The 17,864-nt window shown below is 47.0% G+C and overlaps 1 protein-coding gene across 8 annotated transcripts in view; it reads right to left on the reverse strand.

Moving 5' to 3' along the window:
* Positions 1-17,864, reverse strand: part of TSC2 (TSC complex subunit 2) — a 51,763-nt gene that overhangs the window by 29,282 nt on the left and 4,617 nt on the right. For all 8 annotated transcript variants that reach the window (XM_039355573.1, XM_039355571.1, XM_039355570.1 and 5 more), the window contains 20 exons: positions 17,688-17,798; positions 17,467-17,611; positions 17,114-17,231; positions 16,650-16,698; positions 16,137-16,262; positions 15,187-15,260; positions 14,873-14,999; positions 12,900-13,043; positions 11,464-11,601; positions 9,004-9,107; positions 7,442-7,523; positions 6,566-6,718; positions 5,697-5,813; positions 5,435-5,557; positions 4,839-4,948; positions 4,074-4,212; positions 3,115-3,237; positions 2,575-2,709; positions 1,149-1,338; positions 395-488 (listed from right to left, as the gene is read on the reverse strand). In XM_039355573.1, coding sequence (XP_039211507.1) covers positions 395-488; positions 1,149-1,338; positions 2,575-2,709; positions 3,115-3,237; positions 4,074-4,212; positions 4,839-4,948; positions 5,435-5,557; positions 5,697-5,813; positions 6,566-6,718; positions 7,442-7,523; positions 9,004-9,107; positions 11,464-11,601; positions 12,900-13,043; positions 14,873-14,999; positions 15,187-15,260; positions 16,137-16,262; positions 16,650-16,698; positions 17,114-17,231; positions 17,467-17,611; positions 17,688-17,798 — 2,402 coding nt within the window. The remainder of the gene's footprint in view (positions 1-394; positions 489-1,148; positions 1,339-2,574; positions 2,710-3,114; positions 3,238-4,073; positions 4,213-4,838; positions 4,949-5,434; positions 5,558-5,696; positions 5,814-6,565; positions 6,719-7,441; positions 7,524-9,003; positions 9,108-11,463; positions 11,602-12,899; positions 13,044-14,872; positions 15,000-15,186; positions 15,261-16,136; positions 16,263-16,649; positions 16,699-17,113; positions 17,232-17,466; positions 17,612-17,687; positions 17,799-17,864) is intronic.

The following is a 17,864-nucleotide window of genomic DNA, read 5'->3' on the forward strand; positions in this document are numbered from 1 at the left end:
AGACAATCAATCAACTTATAAATAAATAAATACAGTCAATCAAATTAATAATAACAGCATGGGACAAATCGGCCAGGCCAACCTGCGCAATCTGTTCTACAAATGGAAGCACTACAGAGAAGTCTGTACTGTGAAGGTCATGCCGATACGCGGGATATTTGCCACAGCTAATACATTCATCAACCAGCCTTTTCACCATCCCCTTCTGCCTCTCTCATCTTTCAATTTCCTAAAGAAGTGGGGGGGGGGAGACAAAGCAGCTGCACCTTTGGGACAATGGGACTGGGCCATCTAAACAACTTCTCTTCTGTGGTGGAAAGCCATCCTCAAAACAATTTTCAACAGAAAACCAAGGATCCCTTGGTTACGAGTTAATATCATGCACCCAGCTTACTTGGAGGGGTTTGTATAGGGCAGAGAGATGGCAAATACGCTGGCGTACTGCTCCGCTGCAAAATTCCTGTAGAGATGAGGCAGGCGAGCCAGCGCTGGAAGGGAGAAGAAAAGAAGGTCAGTTGAGTTGGCCCCGCCCTGCTCCAGGCACATAAGGGATTCACACTGCCTGGTTTTGCACAATTCACCCAGATGAAGGTTTCTGAATCAACCACAACGGGCTGGGATTCTGTATCACCCTAAACCATAAACAGCAGTCTACAAACGCAAGGCTGGGTCCATGTAGGACAGCCTGCACATCTTGCTTTGTCGAGTTCTGGTACTGTGCAGGGACAGGTCAGTAACCTTCTTGGTCAGGGAAGGGAAGTAGCATGCTAATGCCTTCTTGCTAGATGTATGTTTTGGTGCTCTCTCACCCAACTCCCAGCTACATCTGAATTTGGGCATCTGAGCTAGAGTTCTACCACTTGCCGAGACTGAAAATATAACCCTGGATGCAAAGAGCACTCAATGATCTCCAGAAACGAAAATGGTTTGAGCTCTCCTGCATCTGTTTTCCTCCAATACCCTCTGCCCTCTTATGTCAAAGTGCCAGAAATTTGCACACGTGAGGGCAACTATTTCAGAGACAGGGCGACTAGTCAAGTATCCCACTTGAGTTTCTAAGAGTTTCCAAAACAGCAGAGACTCCTTGCTTTTTGCTTCTCCTCTCAAAGAGACGGGCAGATGCAGGCTCCAGGGGCACCCCTACTTACTTGAAAGGAATTCCAAGAGAGGAATGGCCATGTTGGCTGTCGCTGAAATATGCGTCAACTTAACTATCAGGACTGGCAAAGCTTTGATGATAATATCCGGCATTTCAACGCTGCAGATCGACAGTGCCACCACACACTGGCTGGCGCAGCGGAAGATCAGCCCGTGCTCCAGGCAGTAAACCATCTCTCGCTGGGTGGGGAGAACAAGGTTATACAGGAGAGATACAAAGTGGGCACTAAGACATTCTGTATGTATCAATTATAGACTGTTAGGATGATGGAGTCGATTCTGATGGGTTTTAGTATCCAAAAAAGAATTTTAAAAAAGCCAAATTCAAGGTTCCTCAGATTAAATATTCTTCCATGCATCTATGCCAAACCTTTGGAGGACAAAATCACTCACATTAACTTGGAGGCTGATTGGGCAAATCCATTTGAAATGACAAGCTCTCATTTTGAGGAGCAGGGATTGGCTTCAATCTGTGGATGTTGAGGAAGCAGACCAAGTTCCCCATGTGATTAACTCCACCACTTGTGAGTGAGATCACTGCCCTGTGTGTGTGTGTGTGCATGACAGAAGACCGAGTTGGGTGATAAAATATACTGGTGGTAGTAAATATACTGGTGAGTGCTGGTGTTTCTTATCTTGAAAGGGGTGGTACACCCCCTTCTCAAGAAAGCATCACTAGCCCCAGCTATTTTAGACCATTATCAGTGTGAGAAATCGTCAGTCTCTTTTTCAGTGCATTGTAACTTTGAATGGTTACCAACGAATGGCTGTAATTCATATCCTTGTCACTAGGATCACTAGCAGGTCTGCTCCTGCACTGCACTGCAGGCCGGGCTGCTCTTGAAGACTGTACGGAAACTTCAGTAGCCCCAGTTAGGAACATACGCAGCCACATAATGCCACTGCTGAGAGCTGTAATGGTTGCCAGGTAGTTCGGGATGTAGATCAACACCTTTAAAACCTGACATGATTCAAGGTCTGCCTTCTCCAAGCTGAATCTGCTAACCCAGTAAAACATGCTTGCATGGGATCCTTCCATCAGGGGATTGCTATTTTGGGGTCCCAGGCTTAAGCCTTTGGCGATGCTCCCTCTCCCAACCCATTCCCAGATATCTGGACCCCCACCAGCCCTTGCTGCACTGGCCTGGTTCTTCAGAAAGGAACTGAAGATGATTAATGTCAGGCTATCCAGAATGGTGGAACGCTGGACTGATTGACTAGCACTGCAAAATTGAGTTTTGCTTTTAATCTTCTCTTGTTAATTCTATAAAGCTACTGAGAGCGTCTGGAAATGAAAGGCAAAAAGCTGTAGCAATAATTATAAATGCAGACTTCTGCAGTGGTCTCAGAAGCCCCGAAGCCTTGGCAGCAGAGGGGGGAGCACGTCTCCCTCGTCCCACTCCCCCCCCCCAGTACCTGCTTCGTTTTGTCCAAGTAACTGTGATAGGAGATCAAAGCAGTCAAGACCGGAACCACCGCCTGGTGCAAGTCGTTCCGGGACAGCCCTTCTGAGACGTCCCTCAGCCGCTCCGCCATCTTCTTATCAGTGAGCTAGGACGAAAGAGACACCAACTTGCGCTTTCCAAAAATAATTTTACACAGGGGAAACCATGGATTGGAACCACTGGGGCAAGCATGGCTCTGGGCTGAACTGCATTTTTCATAAATGAGGAAGAGAAAACAAATACATGGAGAATTATCAAAGTAAACTGCATTTAATTCAAAATTTTGCTTTTGTTTTCCACCCACATAGATTCTGGCCCACAGCCTAAAACACGCTCTACAGCCCTGGATAAAAAGAACCAGCAGCCCAAATTCGAAAGCTGCAGGCTAAATCCCCCCCTCCCCCAATTCCACGCTGGCTCCCTCTCCAATGCTGCAGTCATATCATTAAAAGGTGTCAGGGAAGGACAGAGAAGCCAAGCCCAGATTCCCAGAGGTCCAGCTCGTCCTCACCATGGAGCACAGAGCAGAAGAGAGCTGATCAATACTGCAGGGAGAGGTTAAGTACAGAACTTTATACTGCAGAGATTTGGGCAGCTTGTTCAGGACCTGTTTCAGCACCTTCCAGTCTGTCTCCTAAAACAGAAGAAGAGAGAAATTCAAGAAAGGGAGGAAGAGTCCATAAAGCAGCAGACAAAGGCGCCGGTGCCCACTGGCCCCGGGGAAAGGTCCTTTTTCTGTGTGAATCAATTTGTTCATTTTCAGCATCCCAGCCATTATTTAATGACTCTGTATTTGCTATATTATTTGTCCTTAATAGCATTTCAGAAGCAATATTGGAAGACAGAACACAATGCTATAAATAAATAAATAAATAAATAAATGTATATATATATGAACAAATATTATGGCATTCCTTAAACAAACAGGCATGTTGGAAGCCACTAGCAATAATCCCACTATTTATTCAAAATGCTTCATTTTACAGTTACAAAACTGTAAACCTACTAACAATAATCCCGTAAGCTTGCCTCCCTAATTGGACATCCTTAAGATGTAAAAACATGGTTGCCAGAATCTCCAAACAACAGAGCACACATTTGGGCCAGCAAAGGGTTCTGGAAATTGAAGCCAAGACATGTGAAGGGTACGGCTTTGGGGGAATGTAGCTGCAAGATACGAATAGTCTCCCCTAAACGACAGAGAAGAAACAGTGCAAGTGAGGACTGAACTGGGAACCTCCTGATTCAGAACGTGGTCTCTTCAGCATTCTCCCAAGGTTTGCTGCAAGATGGCTGCAGCTTATTACAACCTGGGTCTGGAAAGCAGGGAAACGCACTGCTATTCGCAGAAGCTGCCTTGAAACTCCAATTGTGCTTAAGCTCAGGAGAGTCTCTGGCTTCAGTCTGCTCCTGGCTGGACACCGAGAACTCGGATCAACTGGCAGTGGCCCACTTTGATTCCTCACTCACTTGCTTCAAGCACTGCAGAAGAACTCCAAAGAGGAGAGCGTAAGACAGAGAGCCTGTGCGGATGGGGCTGTTCTGAGGGGGGCTGCTTGGACTTCCCGAGGGGGGGGACAGAGTGCTGGCAAGCTTTTTCTCAGGCTCCCTGCAACACAAGAGAAGAGCATTAGCACAGCCTGGTGCCCGGAGCTCCCCATTTTGTTCAGAAGACAGAGCTCCTTCCAGACCACTCCAAGCGAGCTTTAGGCTAGGACAGTGATGGCGAACCTTTTAGAGTGCCCAAAAACTGGCCCCACCCCCACTCCACCCCCCTGCCCGCCCCCGCTCTGCCCCCCTATCCCCCACCCCACCTGCCCACAGGACCACTCACTGCCTCCAGGGCCCACCGCAGATCGCCCAAGCAACCCAGCAGCGCCAGGGCGGCCACACCCTCTGCCCGCACCCTGCAGCATCAACTGCATGATGGGGCGTGAGGGCAGAGTCTTGTCTACGCTGCCTGGCTGCCATGTCCTTGGCTGCGCTGCTCCGCGTGGCCCACCTTCAGGGGCGGCTCTCCTTCAGGGGGGCTGCTGGAGAGGAGGGGGTTGTGGGGGGGGCAAGGCTGGGGCAACGGCACATAGGCCCACAGAGAGGGCTCCGAGTGCCGCCTCTGGCACCCCTGCCTTAGGTTCGCCACCACTGGGCTAGGACAAAGCAGACGCATTTGGGAGAAGAGACAGCTGCTACCCCCAAGCCCTGCAAAGGGAAAGGCTGCAACCAAAAGAAACATACACCGAATCGCAGAGGCAGTAGGGGCTGAATCTCACGAGGCCGTCTTTGGTGGGGAGGCCCAGGCGGTGGAGAAGAGCGTCAGCACGAAGGGAGAGCAAGAAGTCAAATACCTAAAAACGGAAAGAACAATCCAACGTTAAGAGCCAGAAGGAAACGAAAAGGGCATCATTTCCAGTCATTCCAACTCTGGCTCTATGAAGACAGCTCCTCAGCCAAGCTAAGCAGCCCCAGAATATTTCTGAAAAGCATTCAGAAAGCACTAGATGGACAGTGAGGGAGAGAGAAATGGTTCCCATCCACCACTGGCACCGGGTCCCTGCAAAATTTCGATGTCCCGCTGCAGGGCTGTTGAACCTCATTCCTCCTGTATCCTCATCAGGTTCAAACCTTCACAATAAGACAGGCAAGGGAGTCACCCTTAGCCTGGTCTAAGGATATAGCAAGAGGTACCACACTTCTCTGGGACATTCCAAGCTTCTTCCCAGAACTTCTCTGCAGGTTTAGCAGCAGTGGCCCACCCAAACCGTTTCACTCCCCCTTTGCTTCCCCCCTCCCACTTTTCCTGCAAATCTCTGGTTCTGGGAAAGTGTTTTTACCTGCAGCCGGATACTGCTGGCAACGGGAAGGCTGTACTTGTGCTTATAGTGGAGCTGAAGGTGATGGACAAGCATCTCGTAGACCCGCATGGCATGGCTGGCAGGCAAACTGTACAACTTGGTCTGAAAGGAGGAGGGGAGAGCTTTTGTCAAACTGGAATTGTTCTCTTGTACTACACAGGAAGAATGGCTGAAAACCACACTGAATTCTTTAAAATATTCTCCTCGTAAGAGAAAAAGGAAGTGCTGCCTGGAACTTTACCTGGAAAATGACAAGTAAACCAAGGACTGCCGTCTTCACGTCTTCTAAGGAGGCCGAGTAAGAGAGCAGGTCTCCTTCCTCCAGGTCAGCAGGAGGCAGCAAAGAATGGGAAGCAACCTTTACAGGAAGAGAGCAAGCAGATCTGCTGAAGACGGCAGCCCCAGTGGGGACTTCAAGGGATGGAGATTGTCAGGCTACCCCCAAGAAGCCCCCTCCGGATGAGAGCCGCTGATGCCACCACTGAGAAGAGCTGCTGGACACGAGGGGGAGGGAAGGTGAAGAGGAGACCCCCCCTCACCCTAAGAACCGAAGCTCGGGGCCGGAAGGGACCAAGCTGATTAGGGCTTATATTTGGGGGGGGGGCTCACCTGATGACCGAGTGGGATTCATTTAACACTGGCAGCAGACATTTCCAGAAATGCCATTGCTGTGAGGGGCGATCATGTGAGGTCTTGATTAACAACCACATTATTTGCAAGTCCCACTTGTGGTTGTGAAGTGAGGACTAATCTGCGTGGCGTATTCAATAAACTGTGCTTGAATACATCACAGTGTAATGCTTTGTATACCTCAGAACTCTTGTTTCAGCTAAGATATATTGGAAAGGGGAAGGAACCTAAATGTGAGCATCTATGTGGTGGTTCCAATTCCACTGTCCACCCCCAAAACACTGTTGCGACACAATATTGTCATTGTTACAAAAGCTCTCAATTTTATAAAATGCACTGGGCAGCTATATCGGAAAAGCAGTGGCCCTGTTGAATTAACAACAGAGCCTCTGATCCGAAGCATGGTTTCCTCTCTATTTCCTGGGAAGAAGCATCATCTTTGCCATTACAGAATCTGGAGGTGAAACACAGTGTCCATACCTTCTCTATGATATCCAGCAAGCTGCTGAAGTGATGGGTATTGCAACCCTCAGCCAAGTCCACCAGCAGCTGGGTGGCCAGTTTGCGAACTTGGTGGTCTTTATTTTCTGGGATATGAGATAGCTGGGAGATGACCAGATTAATCAATTCCTCCTGCAATCAGAGACAATTTCCGGCTATAACTAAGCCAGGTGGATAGACAGGGTTCTATGATGTCAGGCAAAACAATCAGGTTCAGCAGTCTTGAATGTCTGGGTCCTCAAGCAGCCATATGTCATTCCACCTCCAGAGCCAACCCTCTCTTCAACAGACACCACGATGAACGTGCACTGGGGTGTGCAAATGACACTGGGGAAAGAGGGGAAGAGATTTTGCCAAGGAAACACCCAGCTATGAGGGGCAGAGCTCCCCAGTCTCCTAGGGGTCAGGAAAAGAAACCAAGGGGAGGAGCCGCCCTTGCAGGTGGCAGGGGAAAGACTTTCAGACTTGCAAGATTGGTGACAGCCCTGCATTGTACGGGCAGCCCTTGATTTACACTTCAGGTGGAATTTGCCAGGGACAAAACTTTTGGGTTGATGTTGTGTGAGTTTCAGCCAAAAGAAACCCCACAGGGATCTGGAGCAAATCCCTGAGATGTGCTGTTGCAAGCAAAGCAAAACAGGTCTGCCCAGAGCAATTGTCTCAGAAGACATCCTCACTTGCCTCTCTATCTAGGCCAAACACGTGTTCAGTTGGAGCGTGAACACCGTTGCTTCTCTACATAGAATAGTTTGAGCACGAACTGTTTGTGCCTCTCTCCTCTGGCCTATTTAACCACAAAGCTTGACCTTTCGGTACAACCAGAATAACCCATCTTGGAATAAGAGGAAGATTCACCTCGTAAAGCTGCCTGTTGACACTCAGCACAAAAGACAGGACGTGCAAAACCTTTATGCGAACAGCACTCCGGCTCTCATTTCTAAGCAGAAAAAGTGGATAAATAAAGTTGCTTTTTAAAAAGAGACCAAATCTACACTTGCAGTTCAAAATCCTATGGTAGCCAGTATGGCTCGGCTTGTTAAACTATAAGCTAACTCTGGAACTCAATTGATCCTAAGATGGGTTCACACTTTAGGCTAAACCAATCTTTGGTTTATTCAGTGGTGATGAGCTTCTGGGCTAATAAGACATGTTCCAATTATTTGTTATCTAATTATAATAGTTAACTTAAAACAATATAATTATAGAAATAAAAATAAAAGCATGCATCAATGTACAGTACATGTGGGTCTTCCATCATAAGTTGTTGCAGTTATGAAATGAACCCGATTGTACAACAATTTTTATGGCAGTCATTAAACAAATCACTGTAGTCATTCAGCAAAGAACAGGGTCATTAAGTAAATCCAGCTTCTTCAATGGGCATTTTTTTAACCACTTTTTGCCAGAAATCAACAAAAAAGTCACAGGTTACAATCACACGCTCACACTTTGGCCCCTGGCAACCGGTGCATATTTACGTTCAAGTGTGAAGTTCCTAAATTGTGATTAGGTGAGTATAAGGGTGGGACCATAGTAAGCAGGAGTACAGATCATAAGTCACTTTTTCCAAGGCCAACTTTGAACCATTGTTAAATGTAGAGCGGGCGCAGCACCTATAAATCATTAGTTTGAATGATTTGGATTTACTGTGCTGTATTAACCTGTCAACTGGGGCTGTAAACTGTGCTTTGCATTTAGTTTATCTCTGGGACCCACCCAAGCAACCCTGGCCTACTCCAACGTGGGAATGCAGCCACAGAAACTCTTTTAATCTAAGCAATGGAACATTAGGGCCAATGCAACATCAACAGAAATATCTGCTGCTAAAGCGTCCCGATCTTTGATCGGCCCACCCCTCTCTTTCTAGACCCTTAAAGAAGAGGCCATCATTGCTAAGTCCCTATAATCCCTCTTTGGAATAATCTGAACCAGGGAGAAATTCTTTCAATATATTACTTCAGTTATAATACGCTGGATGACATCAATTCATTTAGAGCAAAGTGAAAACAAGTGTGTTATTTTAACTCTACATTCAGCATTCAAACCGAGATCAGGTTCAACATCCCCTACCCCACCCCTGTGAGTGGAGCTCACAGCTACCCATTCAACCGACCTCGCAGAGTTTTTGTTGTGGCTAGTTTGAGAGGGACATCCATGTGAATGGCCTTGAGCTCCAGAGGAGAGATGGGGCATTATTGCAATTAGTAGTATTAAACATCAGAAAAGTAGGACCACATGGGCTGGAGTCATAAACAGCCCTAAGCCATAAACCAGTTCACCAACCACAGAAGCCACAAACCATTCTGGTTGGCTCAATCAGAGTCCCCTCCTGACAGGGTCTCCGGCAGCTCTTTGCAACCCTCCCCTCAGCATCCCCCTCTGGCCAAGCCTGGCGAGAAAAGCGCTCTGGGCCCTACCTGAAGAACCTGTCCATCAGCGCCTGGAGGTTCTGGATCCAGCTGTCCTTCGCGGGGTGGATGGACTGAGCTCGGTAAGTGATCAGGTTCAAAACGGAAGATTCCTTCCAAGAGGCAACAGGGAGGCAGCCGGGAGGGGAGGGAAAGGTTCCATTTTAACCATCTTTGCTTCTTATATAATTTTATGCAGCTTTTGTTTTAACATTTTACTTGTACACCAGCCAGAGTCCCCCTCTGAGAGAGATGGGCAGTTTCTAAATTTTGTGAATTAAGTAAAAAACAACCTACCTTTCCCAAGTAAGATCCGAGTTTTGTTCCTTACTACTTTATACACACTTATACGCAAAAAAAATAAAAATCAGGATTATCAGTTTGGAAGGGATGTGACTTAAACCGTGGTCTCTTCCAAGGGTGGTTAGAAAGTGGCACATATTATCTGCCCTGCAGTTTGTAACTTAGCTTTCTTTTTTAATTCATACATAACATTAAAATGTGTGTTTTTTTCTAACTGTAGCTCAGTTGAACATACAACTTCTTCATAAGCATCAAACCAGATTTGGAAGAATAAATAACATTTAAAATGCTGGGTTTTATTGATCGGGATTGATTTAGTCATGACATTACAAGAGTAAACCTGAAATCCTAGCTTATTTCTATTTTTCAAAATAAAGTGCAAGCGCTACAGTCATATCACTACCAACCCAAGCAGGTAAAACATAATACTTGGAAACACACAGAGAAAAACTCTCAGGGTGTCACGTTCCCACATGAATGCATAGATAAATCTATCTCCTACCAATTATAAGAATATTTCAAATGTGGAACTGGGAAAAGGAGGAGGAAATTTATCTGAGGAAGCAGGATTTCTTTCGCTCTTTTTGTCTGTTCAACAAGCCATAACTGAAACAAATCCTACATGTGGAAAAGGAAGTACACCCTCTTTGAATTCCATGGTTTCATGTATCAGGACAGAGTAAAAATCATCTGGTCCTTTGCAGTCCTTAAAAGCAGGTAAATACAACCTCAGATGAACAACACAATTCCCCCCCCCCCCAATTTCTATGAACACTGCACAGTCTGACCTTGGGGTGAATGTGCAGGGACATTCACTCCTGGGAAGGATGGCAACTCTCCTGAATGTTTTCCCCTTGAGAATAATCTTCCTCACTGTAGAATGATGGACTTTAAATTTATTTATTTATTTATGAGACTTATATACCGCTTTAAGTGCAAGCACTCTCTAAGCGGTGTACACCAGTAAGCAATGTATATATATATTTACATTGCCCCCAACAATCTGGGTCCTCATTTTACCTACCCCGGAAGGATGGAAGGCTGAGTCAACCTTGAGCCGGTGAGATTTGAACCGCTGACCTGCTGAACACAGTCAGCTAAAGTGGCCTGCAGTACTGCACTCGAACTGCTGCGCCACCTCGGCTCATTAAATTATTTGGAAATGGCCTTATAACCCTTCTCAGACTGATGGGCAGCACCAATTGCTCCTCTTAAAATTTAAATAATGTCTGATGTCTTGCCTCGCTGGCATTGTGCTAACACACACCTCAATGCTGGAGACCAGCAAACCCCTAAAACTTTGGCTCTTATAGAGGTAGCCACACTTGCTGAGGATGACTTGGTCAAGGGCACTTGATTAGCAGCACCTGGCTGCTACTTAGCTCAATATACCTGTGGAAGCAGCAAGGGTGTACTTACGTTTTTCACACACAGCTTCTCCATTTTGGCCTTCTTTTTGTAAAATAAAAGATGGCATGGTACAATACGCCATGTGTTGTTCTTCATCTGAGGTTGTATTACCTATTTCAAACAACTGCTGAGGACTAGATGATTTTTACTATGTCCTGATACGTGAAACCATAGGACTCAAAGAGGGTGTACAGGTAGTCCTCAATTTATGACCATAATTGAGCCCGATATTTATGTTGCTAAGCAAGACATTTGTTAAGTGAGTTTTGCTCCATTTTATAAACCTTCTTGCCACAGTTGTTAAGCGAATCATTGCTTTTGTTAAGTTAGTAACATGGTTGTTAAGTGAATCTGGCTTTCCCACTGACTTTGCTTGTCAGGAGGTCACAAAAAGTGACCCTATGACTCTGGGATGCTGCGACCGTCATAAATATGAACCAATTGGCAAGTGTCCGAATTTTTATGTGACCGTGGGGATGCTACAATGGTCACAAGTGTGAAAACGGTCATAAGTGCAGTTGTTAACTTTGAACAGTCACTAAGTCGAGGACCACCTGCACTTTCTTTTCTATCTCTCGGTAGCCAAGCATCGCCTGCCGATGCCGCCGCCAGAGCCTCCCCAGCCGGCTTCTCCTGTTCGGAGGCCGCCCGGAAGGCCCGGAAGCCCGTCTCCGAGGGCGTGAAAGAGTCCTTTGGGGCTGAACAAAAAGACAGGAAGCCACGGCCTGAGGCGAACGTTTCCCACCAAAGCCTTACAGGCCTCTGGTCAGCACATTGCTCCACAAGTCCGAAGTATCTCTCTTTGGAGCCGTGGAAGTCGTTCTGGTCACACAGCTCCTCAACTGTAGTCAGCAAATCGTGGACAATGGATTTCAGCTCCTGGCTTTCCAAAGTCTAGAAGGCAAAAGACATAAGGGTTCCTCATTTCAACCCACTGTCTCCCAGAGCTGCCTCCAGGAACCCTGGTGCCCTAGAATGGAAGAAAAATGCACATTCTTCCTAGCTGCAGTTCATCACCCAAATTCTTCTACTTGGGACTCAGCTAATTTCCCCCTAGCAATTGTTTAATCAAGATCCTCCGTGAGGATGCAGGAACAGGCGCAGACTGCTGGACCTTCGAGAAAGAAGCAAACGTCCAGCCCCTGCACTGGGAAGCAGGAAACGGGGAAGTTTTCTCCTCTAAATTTAGAGCATTTGAGCATTTGAGAGTAAGGACAGTCTCCGGAATCCTCATGTTGTAACTTTTTACCTTCCTGCCAATAAATATCATTAATCGGAGTTCCTAGTCTTATTATGTGGATTAACTATTCCAAATCTAGACAGCAAGTAGATAGTTCAGGGTTACTCACAAGACATAATTTCCTCAAGGAAAGGATAACTGCATTCCAAGCAATGCACCCTAATTTAAGTATGTCACTTATTGTGCATTACAGATACGCAAAACGCTGTGACCAACCTATTTGGTGCCCTGAATAGCTGGTTTGGTGCCTGAACTCAATCCCTTAAGTTTTGGCTGGTTGGATGCATGCATGGAATGAGATACAGGCATTTCAAATAGACAGTGAAATGTAGCTCTTCTGAGCAAGAGAAATTGGCGGAGAAAGAAATAAGAGCTGGTAAGATGCCATGTTCATCAGTGGGGGGGGGGCGAGAGAGGAGGGGGGCACTGGAAAGATTTAAGGGGGCGGCACACAGACAGGCAGGAGGGAGGTTGGGAGCTGCCGAGAACAGGAGGGCTGACGTACATCAGCCTTGCTCTTCTGCTTCTGTAAAAGCCCTCTGGGATTCTGTGTGATCTGAAACCCAGAACAACTGAAAGCTCTCAGTGCCCCTTCTACCAAACTGTGGCTGAACTGAAATGGTTGGGAAGAACTTCTGGAATGCTTGGTTTGCCCCAGATTCCAAACACGCACAGCTTTTTCTTTTCATGCACACCCATATTGCACATCATAAAACTGTATGCTGTTACCCCTACCAGCAAAAGTACAGAGATGGCATCTACATTTCTGGGCTTACTTTTGACCAATCTTGAGGAGACAGAGCCCCTTAATAAAAAGAAGCAACAGAATGCACAAAAATACAGGAGGCTGTAAGAACAACCTACAATCAACACACCCCAGATTATCATAATCTGGTCAGCTGCACAGCAAACTGCTCCATCGGGAGGGATCTAAAGCAGGCAGTCCACCAACCTGCAGCTGTTCAACCAGCCGCTGCATGATATCCAAAAGGACGTCCCAGGTGACTGCCTGAAGGTCCTTGCCGTATTTTTTGATCAGCCTTGTTATGGAGAGGACGATTTCGTAAGACACGATGGCATTGGGAGCTGTCATGGCCTAGAAGGAAAAGCCAGAGTCAGAGGAAGGGCTGGTGGAATAGAAACAGCACCAGAACTGAAAGGAGCTGTCTGGGAACCCCACTCACGGGGGGACAAGTTAGGAAACCGGACTAGGTCCTGGAGGACAATGATCCGTTCCCGAGATCCTCCCCCCAGCCAGCTCAGATGGGCTCTGCCTTCTCCTCCCATGGGGCCATTAAGAGATCCTAGGGATTTATTTCTTTGCCGTTTCTGCTTGTTTTATAATTTCTGATATTGCTTGGAAGCTGCTCTGGCAGGAATTATTATCTTGAGGTAAGCTGGAATGTAAGTAATTGTAATGATTAAATATTCACGCAGCTTTACCCACAGCAGCTGAAGTGCCGTATCAAGCTAATAAAATTGGGCCGGTAATTGGGGCTGAGATGATTACTGCTGGGGGGGGGGCATCGCCAGGCTGGGAGACCAGGGCCAGGAGAAGGACCTCTGCCTGACCAAAGGCGCTGCTGTTTGGAACGGCTGCTTCGCTCCGTGCAGAGCAGGGGCTGGGCTCTCTCAAACCAAGGGTCCTCAGGAGAGCAAGACCTGGAGGTGAGGAAAGCCCTCAGGCTCATGTGAGGAAGGCCAGGCAGGTTGTGTGAAGCGGGAGAGTGGCGAGGGATTTGCTAGATTCTGCCTTAGCTCAAGATGGTGACAAAGATGGTGCTGGCAAATGCTCGTCTGTGGTGTTGCACTGCAATAGATGTCTGCATACAACTCAAATTGCCCATTGTAGCCTATAAAGTCCCACGCAGAATTGACTCCCAGTTAATTTGGGACTGTCTCAAACAGGTTCTGTTTCAGGGCGCTCACACTCAAGAGGTGACGGGGTGGGAACCTCCTCTGGTTGTGGCCCTTCCCTGGTCAGAATGGCCCCTTCCCTCTTGGATTTTAGGAAGACAGTGGGAGTGGTCCTCTTCTGCTGAGGTTAGGGGGGAAATAGAGCCCAAGTGCCTGACTCTGCTTAGGGATTCTATTATTATGTAGCTGCTTTCATCAGTATTATTTAAATCGAAAAGCTGCGTCATTTTTTTGTATTTTTGTTGGTTATAAACCATCTAAAGTCTGGAAAGAAAGTGGTACACATATTTTATAGTAAAATTAAGAATTTTTTTTTATCTGAAACCTATGTTTTAAGGCATATTTTCTAGTAAAATTAATAACAAATCTAAATTTGTTGCTAGTGTTGTGCAAGTAGGTCTCCAAGCCAGTTGCTCTTAGTGGAACCGGATGTTTGTGAAAAGTTGCAACCACGAAAGGGATCCGGCTGCTCCCGGTGCCTATAGGCTCCTTGGGCTCCTGCTTGCTCACAGCCCTTGTGAGGCTCCGTAGCTGGGATGTCAGCCACTCCCAAGATACTTAGAAGAGAACCTGGCAGGTAGTGATCTACCCCCCCCCCCACAACCCCAGTTCCCATTCTCCAGCATTCATTGCCTGTTGCCCCACCCTTCCTCCAAGGAGCTCAGGGATCTGTAAAGGATTCCCCTTACCCAAATTCTATCCTAGCTGCCACTCTGCAGGTAGGCAAGGCTAGCGATTCTCAACCAACGGTGGCTATTCAGTGAATTTTGCATCTAAGCTAGGACCGGAATGTCCCTTGCTTTTCTATCAAGAACCCACGGCAGCTGGGTTCTTTTGGGAAGCTGGGAACTTTGGGAAGAGTTGGGCCAACTGCCACGAAGGCTCTGGCTTATGGTTCTGCTGCACTTGAAATTATTTGGAATAAAATCCATGTTTGGGGAGGCAACTCTAGGCCATCCTGTTTCAAACTCTTTTTTCCTCTCTCTCTTTTCTTTCTCTCACATTTACCTTCAGGAAAGAGGGCAGCACAGATGTTGGTGAATTTTTGAGAGACTGCAGTCTATGTGCACCCCACAAGGCCATCCCCACAAAGAAGACAGCTCCCCTCAAGAGGACGGCATCTGCCATGTAGGTCCTGAAAACAGAGAGCAGGGGGAAGTAGCCTAACCTTCCTCACAGATTTTGTACATTGCCTAAGTCAAAATGAAATAACGTTTCGTTTTTTGTGGCGCCAACAATCTCTCTGCCCTTCCAAGATGGTTCTTCAACGTGCCACAACTAAGGCTTGCTCCCATCCCTCAGGAAGACACGCAGCCACATACCTATCCTCCATGATCCGACACATGTTATAAATGGCACTATGGCCCAGGTGAGTCCCCAACAGATTCCGCATGAGCTGAAAGACAAATAAGGGCTTTCTGTTAAGTGTACAGAATCCCAAGAATTCTATACAGAAAGTACTGCACATTTTGCAACAAAGAAATGAAGGGAGCCCCAAGCCTGATGACAAATTCTCCAACAGAAATTTAACAAAACTGTCTAACATTTGCATCAATTCTGTGCTGTATGGTAGATCTTTTGGCATACTGCCTTCTAAACATTTTCAATGCAAAATTCCTGTGAAGTTGAATTTCAGGTGTTTTTTTGGTGTAAAGTAGCCGTTAAAGGGCTGACCCCTTTTGCCAAAGCCAAAAACCTGGGGAAAAAACTTGGGAGAATTCTGAGCGAAAGCCGGCTCGTCAGACCTCCTACCTTCCAACCTGACAACTCCCAAAAGGGCAGATCCGTCCGTTTAGGTCTTAGCTCCAACAGAGCATCATCACGGCAAAAAGGAGACTGGAGCCCCTTCCCTTTCCCTGTGGCCCTAGAAACTGCCTGCCCCCATCCTAGATCCCAAAGCCACCTTCTTCGGAGAGCAGAGAGATCTGGGCATGGTTGCCTGGTGATAAGAACATGACCAGGTCAGAATATTACTTGGTTCACACATCCGTATGATTGAATTTGCTGTTTGTGATGGACTTGCCTTATTCAACCCAACCTACTTACAAGAATAGCACTAAGCATAAGCAAAGCAGATTACAGCTTAATCTATGAACCAGATGAGCGTACCGGGGCTTGCTTAAGTATATAGGGAAACCCAGCCGCAGGTTCCTGAAGTTGCCCGCTGATTCCAGCCCCGCCCATCCCGGCTGCCCCTGGGCTGCTCTCCTCGTCCCTCCCGCTCCCCGGGACTTAGCTGCTTCCTGCCCCGAGTCCTGGAGGAACGGCTCACCTTCCAGCAGGGCTCACAGAGCTCCTTCACGTTGATGGTCCAGCACAAGGTGATGATGAACATTGGGAGGATTTCAGAAGGCAGGCAATTGTAGCACACCACGGCATCCAACACCTGCAGGGAGACCTGGAGGGGAAAGGTTGGGTGAGGAGAAACAAGACAGGGCCGAGGGAGCAGCAAATAAACTCATCACGGCCCTTGTCTGAACAAAGGCTATCGTGCATGCAGTTCCCCCGTGAGCGTGGGTCCTTCTGGCACCCCTTCCGAGACGTCCACCCAAGGACGCGAGCTGCCAGTCAGGAAGTAGCCCAGACGGGGACAGGCAGACCTCCAACTGCACTGAGTTGTGGCTGCAACAGCAAATCCCAGGCAGGGAGTCTGATGGCAAACTGAGCAGGAGGAGTGAGCGAGTGGAAGGCGTCAAGGACTCAAAGTCTCCCTGTCCCAATGCAAACCTGTTCCTATTTTTAAGGGCCCTTTTATCCTGCCCACAACATTTATGTAACTACCCACCTTAATGTCAACTGCAGAAGATGTCTGAATGCATAAGGCACAAATCATGCTAAAGGAAAGGAAAATCTGGTCAAGGGTGTTCGTTGGTTGGCTGGCTTTGTTAACTGAACCTCCTATGCAGAAATCTTAAATCTACAACTCTTTTGAGCCTGCCAGAAAGCCCTCCCCCCACCAGGCTCAGGAATGCGAGAACTTGTTTTGAAAAAATTCTCCACTAGTTTATGGCTCATAGCTCATTGATGGCTTCTTTGGGCTGCTATCTCAATTAATTCAGTACTTGAACTGACACTGACATACTTTTTCCACAACCCAGCCAGCAAAAGGACATGGCTCTACCAAGATTATCATTTCAAAGCAACCTCCCCCAAACTGGGTTGTCTAGCTACGTAGGGACCACAGAATCCAGAATTCCATACTAATTATGCTTCCTTATAAGCAAGAGAAGATCTAAAACTTTGCCTTACTAGACCATGCCAGCAATGTAGTCATCCAAGTAACAGCTGTTGAATTTCACTAAGTTGATTAACACCAACAGAAACTCTGAAGTCAAACCAACTTTCATCCATTGAAGAACAAATTCAGCTGAAAGAAGCAGCAACAAGGGAGAAAATGCCAGATACTGAACTGCAGAAAACGTTCTACATGAATGTCGATCAATGGCTCAAGCTTCTAAATGGCCCATTCAAAAGTTCACCAGAGGTCCTTTCTTGTAAGACCAGAAGGAAAAACCTGGCTGGATCAGACCAGAAGCTCAGATGATAAGTTTTGGTCACCCCTTTCTCTGTGCAAGAATCTACCACTGAAAAAGGGGACGTACCTAGTTCCTCTTCCAAGTACGTTATGTGTTTTCCATTATCAGTCAGTGCCTTGAATACCTCAAGCCGCTCATGTAGGTCTTCGTTAGACGGATAATCTTTAATCACTCTAAAAAAATGAGCTCGGAGAATCCCCAGCCTTTCACCCTTAAAGATAAAAGAATTGGCTTAAGTAATGGATATACATTTTTAAAAAGGATGCTTCCTTGGTCATGCAACTTACTTGTCCCAGAATAATTGCCTGCAACAGATGGAGGACAGCATGCCGGGCCTCAGGCGGTCGATCTGGCTGCAGCATATCAGCTACTGCTTTCCAAACAGCTTCCACCGCATGCTACAAGAGCACAGAAACATTCAGAGATACTTGGATCCTTTGGCCTATTCAATTAAAATTGCATCA

Source organism: Crotalus tigris, unplaced genomic scaffold, assembly GCF_016545835.1.
Source record: "Crotalus tigris isolate CLP2741 ecotype Arizona unplaced genomic scaffold, ASM1654583v1 scf7180000018693.663989, whole genome shotgun sequence".
Taxonomy (NCBI): domain Eukaryota; kingdom Metazoa; phylum Chordata; class Lepidosauria; order Squamata; family Viperidae; genus Crotalus; species Crotalus tigris.